The sequence below is a fragment of the Stegostoma tigrinum genome, chromosome 26 (genome assembly GCF_030684315.1).
Source record: "Stegostoma tigrinum isolate sSteTig4 chromosome 26, sSteTig4.hap1, whole genome shotgun sequence".
NCBI classification, from domain to species: Eukaryota; Metazoa; Chordata; class Chondrichthyes; order Orectolobiformes; family Stegostomatidae; genus Stegostoma; species Stegostoma tigrinum.
Window position 1 is genome coordinate 46502873 of NC_081379.1, and position 13003 is coordinate 46515875.

General features: G+C 38.4%; 1 protein-coding gene across 2 annotated transcripts in view; it reads left to right on the forward strand.

The window, feature by feature from the left end:
- The window catches only part of pisd (phosphatidylserine decarboxylase), a 111575-nt gene that overhangs the window by 29018 nt on the left and 69554 nt on the right, over positions 1-13003 (forward strand). Inside the window, exon 3 of one of the 2 annotated variants that reach the window (XM_048556112.2) lies at positions 4388-4572. In XM_048556112.2, the coding sequence (XP_048412069.1) occupies positions 4388-4572 (185 nt within the window). The remainder of the gene's footprint in view (positions 1-4387; positions 4573-13003) is intronic. The other variant, XM_048556113.2, reaches the window with a different exon arrangement.

Consider the following 13003-nt stretch of genomic DNA (forward strand, 5'->3'; position numbering starts at 1 on the left):
ATTGACTAATTGTGCTGTCTATATAGATGACTTAGTGATCTTTAGCCATTCGTGGACAGATCACGTGGAGCATTTGGTAGAGCTCTTTGAGAGACCATGGAAGGCAAAGTTGGTAGTAAACTTGGCAAAATCTTGGCAAAGGTGGAAGTGATGTTCGTAGGGCACATGAGGAGAGCCTCTCTGAGCATTTCAGTTTTGGTTATCAAAAAAGTGTCGAGCTCTGCTTTATAACAGTATAAATGTTAGCATTGAGTATTTGGGCCAAAGGACTACAGTATGTAGTCGGCTTGACATGTAAAATAAATCATGGCCCATCCAGTTTCTCTTCTCCTGTCTCAGTTGTACAGTAGAATAATAAAGGCGTTCTTAGTTCATCGTAACACATAATCTCGAGAAAGTAGTTGGCAATAAATCCAGTCTCGAGATGAAGAAATGCCAGTCATTGAGATTTCTCAAGCATAAGTGTCTCGAATCAATCCATATGCTGTATTCCAAGATGTTATCCTGTCTGTTGTCTGAAAGTGCTCCATCTAATTGGAATGGATCTATGCCAACTGCTTCCACAACGTCCTTGGGAAGTCTGTGCCAGTGCTCTTATTTGCATGTGAAGCAATTGGAAATATTTTACATATGAAGCAAGCAGTCTGTGAGCAGCCAGTGTGAAATAATTTAGTTGTCTAATTCCTCTGACAATCCTTAACTCAGTTGTACTATCAATTTTTTGGCCTTTTCTTGTGAGGATGAAATCGGTCCTGGTAATCCAATCTCTGTTCCCTCAATCATTCTGAGTGTCCTTTTACATCCTTTCAGTAGCTGCAATATCCTTTTTAAGCTGTGGCAATTAGAGCTCTGCACAATATCATAAGTGTGGTTGCCACAAAGCTCAGAAACATTTCAATGATTTAGCTCAATATTGATCTTTAAGTACATTGTGTCTGTTTTTCTTTACCTTGTGTTGTCGGACAGGCCATGTTTAAATCTGTATGGTTTAGTTTGTGATTCTTCTCACATGCAACCCTCTTTGTCAATTCAAATCCCTCTTGCCACGTAGAAACCTTCAGCAGGGCAGGTGACTGAAATGAAAGTAGGGGAACCCTTTGGGTCTTGCGATCATAATCCAATTAGTTTCAAAATGGTTATGGAAAAGGATACGCCTTCCATAAAAGTTAAAGATTTTAATTGGAGTAAGGCAAATTTTAGTGGTATGAGATAAAAATTTTCAAAATTTGTTTGGATTAGACAGTTTGCGGGTGAAAGGACAGCTGACAAATGGGAGGCTTTCAAGGGTGTGGTAACTAGTTCAGAGACATTATATTCCTGGTGGAGTGAAGGATAAGGCTGGTAAGATTAAGGAACAATAGATGAAAAAAGATATTGACGTTCTAGTCAAGAATAAAAGAGAGTCTTATTTGAGATATAGAGAACTTGGTTCTATTGAATCTCTTAATGTACAGTATGTCGGGGCATTCTTAAGAAAGGAATCAGGAAGGCAATGAGTTGATAGCATTGGCAGGTAAGGTTGAGGATAATCCAGAGAGATTCTACAAATACATTGAAAGCAAGAGGGTAACAAAGAGAGACAGTAGGACCCCGTTAAAGATCAAGGAGGTCTTCTTTATGTTGACCCCCAGGAGATGGGAGAGATACTAAATGAATACTTGCCATCAAATTTTGCTGTGGAGAAAGAAATGGAATCTAGAGTAAGCAGAGAAATAAATTTCGATGTTTTAAAAACATTACAGAAGTAGTAGTTTGGGAGGTCTAAGAGAATACAAAAGTGGATAAATCTCTGAGACATGCTCTGACGTATCCCAGAACATTGTGGGAAGGAAGGGAGGAAATTGTGAGACCCCTTGCGGAAATATTTGAATCATCTATAACTATGGGTGAGGTGCCTGATGACTGGAAGTTCCCCATGGTAGACTACTTAGTGAAGTTAGGTCACATGGGATTTAGGGTGACCTTGTCAATTGGATACTTAATTGGCTTAATGGCAGAAGACAGTGGTGGTGGAGAGTTGCTTTTCAGACTGGACGACTGTCACCAGTCGTGCTCCAAAGGGATCAGTTCTGGGCCCACTTTTGTTTGTCATTTATATAAATGATTTGGATGAGAATATAGTAGGCATTGTTGTAAGATTGCAGACGACACCAAAATTGGTAGTTTGATAGACAGTGAAGAAGGTTTTCGAAGGTTACAAAGGGGTCTTGATGAAATGGGTCGATGGTCTGAAAAATGGCAATGAAGTTCAATCTGGGTAAAAGCGAGGTGTTGCATTTTGGTAAAACAGACAAGGCTAGAGCTCATACAATTGATGGTAGGGCCTTGGGTGGTGCTGTAGAACAGATGGACCTAGGGGTGCAGATACATAATTCTTCGAAGTTTGCGTCACATATAAACAGGGTGGTTGTAAGTCATTTGGCAGTCTTGCCTTCATTGCTCAGTCCTTTCAGTAAAGAAGTTGAGAAGTCATGTTGAGGTTGTATGAGGACATTGGTGAGGCCTCTTCTGGAGTATTGTGCCCAGTTCCGGTTGCCCAGTTATAGGAAGGATATTACTAAGCTGGAGAAGGTTCAGAAGAGATTTACCAGGATATTGTTAGCCGCCCTCCGGTCATCTGGCACCTTACCCATTGTTTATAGATATAAATATTTCTACAACAGGCCTCGGAATTTCCTCCCTTACTTTCCACAATGTCCTGGGATACACTAGATCAAATCCTAAAGGTTTAACCACCTTTATATTTTCTAGGACCTATAGCCCTACCTCTTCTGAAATGTGAACAGTTTTCAAAACATAAATGTTTATTTCCCTGAGTTCTTCTGTCTCCATTTCTTTCTCCACAGTTAAAAAAAACTGATGCAAAATATTCATTTAATATCTCTCCCATCTCAGGAGATTCAACACAAAGGCAACCTCTTTGATCTTTAAGGGACCCTACACTCACTCTGGTGGCTCTCTTGGTCTTAATGTCCTTGTTGCATCACTTTAGAATAGCCTTGGCAGATAAGGTTAAGGTTAGCTCATATCCTGTCTTTGCCCCCCTGATTTCCTCCTTAAGAATGCCCCTACACTTTATACCATTCAAGAGATTCATTCAAACACAGTTGTCCATATTTAATATGTGATTCTTTCTTATTCCTGTCTAGAACCATTGTTCCTTAATCCTACCAGCCTTATCCTTCACTCTAACAGGAACATAATAACTCTGAACTCTTGTTATCACACTTTTGAAAGCTTCCTACTTATCAGATGTCCCTGTCTACTCCAAGCAACTTTTGAAAGTTCTCACACAATGTGGAGCTGGAGGAACACTGCAGGCTAGGCAGCATCAGAGGAGTGGGAAAGTTGACGTTTTGGGGTAGGATCCTTCTTCAGAAGCCTTTTCCTCCAGCTTCACATTGTGTTATCTCTGACTCCAGCATCTGCAGTTCTTACTATCTCCATCTTTTGGACATTCTTGTTTGTACGATTAAAATTTACCCTATTCCAATTGAAAACTTTCATGGAAGGCTTATCCTTTTCTATAATTATTTTAAAACTGATAGAATTATGATCACTTAACCCGAAGTGTTCCTCTACTATCGCTTCAGTCACTTGCCCTGCCGTAATACCGAAGAGAACGTCAAGTCTCACTCCTACTCTGGTAGGAACATTTACGTATTGATAAAGGAAATGTTCTTGAACACGCTTAATAAATTCCTCACATCCTAACATTTAATGCTATGTTATTCCCAGTCAATATTTGAAAAATTAAAACTGCCTACTATTACAACCTTATTATTCTTACATATATCTGAGATAGCCCTACATATTTGTTCCTCAACCTCCCTCTGACTATTGGGGGTCAATTGTACAATCCCATCAAGGTGGCCATTCTATTCTTATTTCTAATTTCTACTCATATTTTCGCTGGATGATTTTTCAGAAATATCTACTAGTTACAGCAGTAATGTTTTCCTTAATCAAACATGCCACTCCCCTTCCTCTTTTACCTCCCTTTCTATCTTTTATATAGTACCTGAAATTCGGAACACTGACCAGCCCTGTCCATCCCTCAGCCAAGTTTCTGTAATAGCTACAATGATCCAATCCCATGTTCCCAAAAATACCCTGAGTTCATCAGCATAACCTTAAGGCCCCTTGCATTGAAATACATTCAGTTTAATTCTTCTGAGTTACTTTGTTCCCTGACTTGCTATTTTCTGTCTGTGTTATGTCATTCAATTTGCTCCCTTCAGCTCTAACTTCATTTTGGAAAGTCAAAAACAATTATGCTACTTGTGTTTATGAAAACAGAATGAACCTTACAAAGTCATTGTATGGTACAAGTGATGAAACTGTCTGCTGGTAGGCTAATCTAATCTTCACTTGTTTTTGGCCCAAGCAGATCACCGGATTCTGCAGATGATCACTTTTGGAATTGTGACTCGGGTCCGTCCTTTGCACTTGTTGGTGGTCTCAAGTGGTGGGTACGTGGGATACTATCAATATCATAAATACAAGCAGCGTGAACTGGAACGCTGTGGATTAGACAAGCTGGTGAAGGAGAGCTTAGCTCCTGCATGGCAGGTGAGTTACATGACATGGTGACTGCGCACTGTCAATGCTATTTGTTTTATTGCATTAGAACAAACTTGCCTTGCTTCAAGTCATGTCAGAGATCAAAAGCACAGAGCAACATACTTTAACACGCAATTTCCAATAACTTTGATGTGATGCAATTGTTGTAAACATGTGCCTCCAATCGTTTCTGCACAGATTTAATGGCTAAGTAATCAATTAATTTTGAGAATTCTCCTATATAATATTTGCTGTTTAGTCCCTACCATCTTGTGCCTCCCTGTCCTGGGGTTTTATGTAAACTGGGATGAGCAAATTTATTTTCAAGCACAGTATTTTCTTATATTGTCTTATTTCTTTAATTTATAGTCAGTTTTTTTGAAAACAAACTAATAGAGCACAAAAAAGCACAGTGGTTCAAGCGTAGAATGGATGGCCTTTAGTTTAAAAATATCAAGGACAGCTTGAATGGGCTGGTGTAGAGCTGGTTATGGACTATATGGGAAAGAAACTGCGCTGGTGAAACATTGATTCAAGCAATACTGCAAAGTAAAAGGACAGTTGTCTAGGGCTGAGCTCTGGTAAAGTTAGGGAGTTCACTTACAATTATGGGAATGATTGGATAGATGATGAATTAAATTTAAAGAAAACTACACTGGTATGAGAGAAATAAGCTGCATCTGGACAGGGCAGGATCTGACACACTGACTATTAAAATAATGAAATTCAAATGGAAGGTAAAATAATAAATGTATATTTAGAAATGCTCACCAAAGGGATTTTACAAGTGTGATGGGGATCTTGATAGATGAGCATACAAGGATAATGGGACTGTGCTCAGTTTAAGTTAGGGAGTTCATCGACAATTATGGGAATGAATGGTTATGAATAGGAAGGATTTAGAGGGATATGGGCCAAATGCTGGAAAATGGGACAAGATTTATTCTGGATACCTTGTTGGCATGGACGTGTTGGACCGAAGGGTCTGTGTCTGTGACTCTAAGAGGGTTTTAGTGGGAAAGCAAAATGGAGTACTTATGGGATAGAGGAGTACTGGGTTATGGGAGAGTGGTGGTGCTTGAGGAAAGAGCCTTTCTTGGAAATAAATGGGGCTTTGAGAAACTTTGGAAACGAGAGTATTTCAAAGATCTTTGAGCAATGCCGTGTGTATACTGTTGGATGGACTGCAAGGTGAAAATGGTGATGTTCAGGGGAGTGAGGGTACATTTTGATGGGATGTGATTTGGGAGAATGATACTAGAAGGGTAGGTTGCAGCAAGGAAATAAGGTATACAATGGGGATGGGCTTTAATAGAAAATGGATTGCCAAGGCTTTTTCTTCTTGAATTGTTCTCAAATACCATTTGGGGATTTAAAAACGCTCTTCACTAAATCATAGTCGCTGTCAGCACAGAGGAGCCATTTAGCTGCTGTGTCTGTGTTGATTGCTTGGAAGACTTGAGATAACAAGGTGCAGAGCTGGATGAACACAGCAGGCCAAGCAACATCAGAGGAGCAGGAAGGCTGACGTTTTGGGTCTGGACCCTTCTTCAGAAATGGAAGACTTCCCCTTTTATTTGTCTGTAACCCTGCACTGCAAGTTCCTCATCCTGAAGTACCTATTAAACTGTCTCGATTTTATTTATAGAACAACTCCACTGTCATTTTATTGTACCTGTAAGTGAATAAATTCTCCTCTTTCCTCACCACTAGATCTGTGACAGATGATTTTTAAAATCTCTGATCTCTAATTAGGCCATTTGCTAAAGAGAACAATCTTTTCCTGTCTACTGTTAGCTTTTTTTGAATCTTTGCAGATATCCCTCATTTAGAGAGTTTTTTAAGAATATGTTTTTGTTTTAGAGGTTTTTCACCATAAGGGAACATCCTTGAATTGTACTGTTAGCCATAATGGCAATTTTCAGTTTAATATCGTTAACCAGTTATTATCATCTATGCATTAAGAAACGTGCCAAAAATTAGTTTGTGCTTATCGGGTTTACAAAATGTACTGCAATAGTCATGGGAAATGTTAATTTTCAATTAAATAGATAAATTGAATTGGCAAATGTAGTCTGAACAGTGAGTTTCTAGAATGGATTTGGAACAATTTTTCTGGGAACAGTGTGTTCTGGAACCAAACAGGGGACAGCGTATTTTAAGAGTAAAATTTAATGTGACAGGATTAATTAATGACCTTACAGCATAAGACTTTTAAGAGAAGGGTGATTGTAACATGATAGAATGCCACATTCAATTTGAAGGTGAGAAATGTGACCCTAAATCTGATCTTAAAACCACTTACAGGGGTATGGAGTTATAATTTGCAAACGTGTAATGGGAAAGTAGGTCAAAAGATAAAGTAGTGGAGAATCAGTATAAGGAGACATTTTATAACTGACTCTGTTCCATTTAGAATGAACATCTCGAGAAGGATGTAACATTTGTGGTTGTTTAAGGAAGTTGAGGATAATATCAAAAATATACAACACTTCAAAGATTCGTGGTAGTTCAGAAAATTTGGAAAGTTCTGGAAGCAAATATATGGAGACTAAAACAAAATAGAGAAATTAGAATATGAGAGAAAACTAGCAAGAAATGCAAAAACAGTCACTACAGGCTCTCTATTAACAACTATGATGAAGGGTCCAACTGCATTGTAGCCAATTTTGATGCAAAATTAAGTAGGAAAGCGAGTTGTGAGGAGAATACAGAGATATATACTGAGTATAAACAGGGTATAATGTGGGGAAAATTAGATCCCTTTGGAAGGAAGCCTGTAAAACCTTATTTAAATAGAGAGGCACTGGGGAATGCTCTAAATGTAGTATAAATCTGGGTATCTGTATTCATGATTCAGTAAAAGGTTTGAAATAGCTTATCCTGAGTGTCCTTGTTTATGATTCATTAAAAGGTTAGCAGGTAGGTCCAGCAACTAATCAGAAAGCCAAATTGAATATTGACTTTGTCCCACAGTACGAGACATAGTGAGACTGCACAGGAGAACTAAGTACAGCTTAGATATCTTTAAGGACAGATATATTTGCTTTTAAAGCAGTTCTGTAGTTTGATTCCTGGAATGAAGGGATTGACTTATGAGAAAAGGTTGAGCGCACTGGGCCTGTATTCGGTGGTTAGAAGGTCACTTTACTGAAACATAGAAGATTCCATGGGGGCTTGACAGAGCAGATGCTGTGAGGGAGTCTAGAACTAGTGGGCACAGTTGAAAAATTGGAGTCTCTCATTGAAGGATGAATTTCTTCTCTGAGGTGCTTGGTTTTTGGAATTCTCTTCCATAGAGAACAGTGCAGATGCTGGGCCGTTGAATATATTGAAGGTGGAGATAGACTTGATTGACAAGGGATGCTGGATTTGTGGGGAACAGCTAGGTACATGGAGCTAAGACCATAGTCGGATTAACCTTGATGAACTGACTGGCTACACTGATTTTCTTTATCATTGCACTCATTTGGAGGTAGTTCTGAATGCATAGCATGTTTTGGTTTTGTTTAATGTTTTCAAGTTTCTGCCAGACTGTGGTCTTCTTTAGGTCTGCAGGAGAATTACACAGTTCAAATCTGCCATTTGTTTAATGGTTCAGCTAGTTTTGTTTTCAAGATTCATTTCCTGTTAACACCTTTTGAGATGACAGCGTCAGCCACAGAAACTGTTGTAATGAACAGGGACAGTGTAGTGTCCAATGCAGGAATAATACCCACCCTTTTGCTTTTTTATGCTAAAATTTTATTAAATGAATTTTTGTTCACCACTTTTTTGTCAACACATTGGGCACACTAAACAAAGGATAGCTGAATAAATTTAAAAAGTGTAAAATTCAGCTGGGTACTTTGTAGAAGGGTTTACAAAGTACTCAATTTTCTTTTAACCTATTGTGTCACTGTTGGAAGTTGTTGGTTTTCTCTATATTACCTGTTCTCCCTCCACTTTGGAGGTTGAGCCATTGAGCTGTAAAGGTTTAACTGTTCTCACCTTTGTTTGCCATGCCTCTTACACCACCTGAATTATCTCCTCATCCGACCTCACCAGATTGTTGTGTAAACTACACGTCAGAGTTTACTTGTGAAAAGCTCTGTGTAAACATCAAGTCAGTAAATGCCACAGGTCCTGCTATGTGGTTTTGCATGGTTGAATTATTAATTTTTAAAATCAAAACTGAGCATGGTATCTGATGGAATATTGAATGAACTGCCAGGCTTGTGCTTCAAAGCTCTGACTGCAAACAGAAAAGTCACTTATTGTTCAATGTTTGTTTTAAATGCATGTGCTAAGCTGCATAGTGTCTCTGGGTACAGCATAATGTGTTGGTACACTGAGATGTGTTTTGTCCATTGCGACAAAAAGCTGTTGCTATCATTAGTGTGTATTGAGTTTTTGTTTCATCGTGACCTGTAAGAATATGATAATAGGTTAGATCCTTGAATGTTGGCATTGTTCAGTCTCTTCAGACTGGAGACAGACCTTGTGTCCTTAGGGATCTCTACCATAGCCTGTTACTGTGTGCCTAGTCCTATCTAGAGCAGGGTAAAAGAGCCTGTGTCAGTTGTGCAGTGTGTTCAGTGTTGATGTACAGTTCTGTGTCGAGGCTCTCTGAAGTTTGTTTGAGAAATTTACTACTTCTAATTCTTCTAATTTCCTAATGCTGACTGGAATTGTAATCTTGAGATTTTCCGATTGTGAGAGAATGAGAGTTTCTCAATTCCTGGTTTCTTGTGTATGTATTTCTCAATGCTATTTTCAAAGCTGAACGCTGCCATATTTTCTACCCCTCACGAATCTGTACCAGTTGTTGATAAGGTTGCAGTTAAACTTGCTCTCCGAGTTGGTTCCAAGCAGTTTTGTTAACTTTCAAAATTATAAATTGGTGTCCGCATAAAGCTTATGTTATGTATGACATGTTGACACTGTGAGCTGTTATACTGTTGAGTCTCAAACATGGTGCTCCAAAGCACTTACCATTTCGATAAATAAAGATAATATTTAGACATTTTGCATGACATTTGAAATGCTAATATCTGCAGGAAATCTGTCCAATGTTGTATGGAGAATTTTGGTGTAAGCCTTTAAAGAAAATTGGTGTATATTCATGAAAACAGTAGCATCTAGCTAAGCCTTGTGATTGATTAGTGTGTTGAGTTTTGGTTGCCTTAATGATCCATTGTGTAAATAAGTACTAGATACATTATTTCCCCTTGTTTAAAATTGTTTCAGAAATAGCAATGATTACTGAATGGCACATTTTTCAAGATTTGATGCTGAATATTGTTTTAGGCATGTAAGAAGATATATTCCTAATATTGCTTTCTATTGAAGTATTCTGATACAAAAACTGTTTTGAGAAAATACATATAATTTCTCAAATGGTGGATGCTGCATGTTATCTATTTATAGACTTTGTACTCTCCCTTTCAGAAGCTGAAATGCCTGTGTTTGCATTAAGTAGGCTGTGGTTCCTCAAATTGATTTGCATAACCATGGTACAAATGTGTTAGTGATTTGTTTTTGATGAGCTGCCTTTGAATGTGGTCCCTCAAATGGTGGAATAGCAAGGAAATGACTTGGAAAGGTAAAGATAAAGTTACTGAAAAATCTACTCCAGGCTGGTGGTGTGATGCTGTTGTGGGGTGTAGAAATTACTCATTTCTTCCTGTACATCACAGCTTCCACGTGAATGGAAGTGGCAAGACTCTAGAGAGTCTGCAGATTGCCTTAAAGATAAGGGAATTGAAGACTTCCTCTGATTTCAGTGTTGTGGCAGTCGTCTCGTACTCAGTTTTGTGAATGCAGGTGGACAGTAATTTCTGTAAGACTGGAACTTGTATTTCATAGTCTGCTGTATTTCATCTACTCTGGTTGATGTGCTGTAAGTTTCACAGTTGACCCTTATTAATGGAAATTACTTATTGCAGAACACATCCACCACGTCACTTGTGAATGTGGGAGATAATGCTTCCGGACAATGCTTAGTTACATTTATTCATAGGCAAAATAATACATAATGGTAAAATTTGATGCTGAGCTTCAAAGCTAGCACCATGTTTTTTTAAAACGAGCTGCAAGATCTCTAGAAAATGCAGAGACGTGTTTTCTGAGACCTTTAAGTTGTGACGAACATGTGTGACTTGAATTTTCAACTTGTTAATGGAATTAGTCCCTCACAGTTTAGGTTTAAGATTACAGGACAACCCCACAGTGATGCAGCCCGTGAGGTTTTAGAATGAATCACTCAACAACTGAAGCACTAGACAATGCACAGAAGGAACCAGACTAAATCACTGGGGCCTTCTCTGTCTTTCAATCTGTGTTGTAACTTTGTATCCAGCTTTGTTCCATACCTTTTAGATTTTTGTTAATCAAAAATAGATTGATCCAGATTTATAATTAGGAACTGATCTAGGATGTATGACCATTGCCTGAAAAGCATTCCAAACCTATGTATGTAAGCGTTGCTGAACTTCAGTCCTGATTTTAATTTTTATGCTTTATATCTTGTCCTAGCTGTGTCAAAGTCAGAAGTCACAACATACCGGGTTACAGTCCAACAGGTTTATTTGAAATCACAAGCTTTCGGAGACGTCTTCACCTGACGAAGGGGCAGTGCTCAGAAAGTTTGTGTTTCAAATAAACCTGTTGGACTATAACCTGGTAAAATGTGACTCCTGACTTCATCCATCCAGTCCATCGCTACGACTTCCACATCCTAGTTTGATCAACCAGTGAAATGTTTCCCTCTATTTATTCTATCAACTCCCCTTAATATCTTTACACCTTTGATCAAATTACCCCTTTACCTTCTCAATTCTAGATTTATATAACTCTATTTTGTAACTTAAACATTGAAATGCAGATATCTGTGTGGTTAACCTATGCTGTACTCCTTTCAAAGCTAAATATGCCCAGTAGTACTGTCAGTAACTCAATGTTGTCTGTCCGGGTATAAGAGTATCACACCCCTGACAACTTGTATTGTAGTCCTTTGGCTACAAAATGGCAGCATTTCATTAGATATTTGGAAGCTTTGATCTTTAACAATCTAGAACCTCAACTGTTAGGAAGTCCTCTGGCCTGTTGTTCTTGGGTCCAAAGTGATTGACTTTGTACTTGCCTATATTGAAATTCATTGCCATTTTTATCTTTTCATGTGATCTGTTAATATAACTTTATCACTGACAAACTTGAATATATAATAGTCTACGTCTTGCAATGATTTCAATCTAAAGAAATGATATCTGAATCAAAAGAACTTTGGAAGATCGTAGTTAATGAATCTCCTTTCTTTAAAGTCCTGAATGAAAACAGCCCGGTCTTGGAAACTTGTCATGAGTGACATTATTTTCTTCAGTTCTGTGACTTGTTTTATTTGTGGTGAATCTCTATCCTTGATTCAACCTTAATTTCCTTGATATGCTATCCTCTTCCTCTACTGGAAATACTATCACAAATTAATTATTAAACATGTCTGCAGTTTCCTTGCTTTCATTTATATTACTGTTGTCAAGTTTCGGAAAGCCCACACAGCCCTTCACCTCAGCTTTAGCCCTCTTGTCTATACAACTGTAAAGTTTCTTGTCTTGACTTTGATGTTCCTATACAGATTTCTTTCTTTATAATCCTCCCTAGCATTTCTGTTTTGTCACCCTTTACTGTTCTGTATGTTTCCTATTTTTGTATGCTTTTCCTTTCTGTCATCCCTTACCTCATTAGATGCCCATGGCTATGTTTTTATGTAAGCAGGTCTCCTGCATCTTAGAAATATAAGTTTGACTGAAGTTTGAAATGGGTGGTGTCATACTGGAATAAGTAGATAAGTTGAAAACTTTCAGGAAAATGGTTATAGAGGTTGGCAGATATTTTCTTCATTCATGGGATTGAGGGTGTTGCTGGCTGGGCCAGCATTTATTAGGCAGAGGGCAGTTAAGAGTCAACCACATTGCTGTATGTCTGGAATCACATGAAGGCCAGACCAGGTAAGAATGGCAGTGTCCTTCCCTAAAGGACATTAGTGAGCCAGGTGGGTTTTATCTGATGATTGGCAACGGATTCTTGGTCATCATTGGACTCTTAATTCCTGATTTTTATTGAATTCAAATTCCACCATCTGCTGTGCCGGGATTCAAACCCAGGTCCCCAAACGTTACCTGGGTCTCTGAATTAACAGTCCGGCAATGTTACCACTAAGCTGTCCCCTCCCCTCAATATATGGTGTAGCAGTTAGATTGGAGTTACGCAGAAGTAATTTTGTGACAATGCAGGATGTGTTAACAAGAAATCTCAAACTTATGACAAGGAAAAAGCACAATATCCACTCTACTGCATGATTCAGCAACTTGACAATCACCAAAAATCTGTGGAAGAAACTAGGAATCTTTGAAATGTGGATGAATATTTCATAGACAAAAAGACAAATTTGAAGCCGTACTTG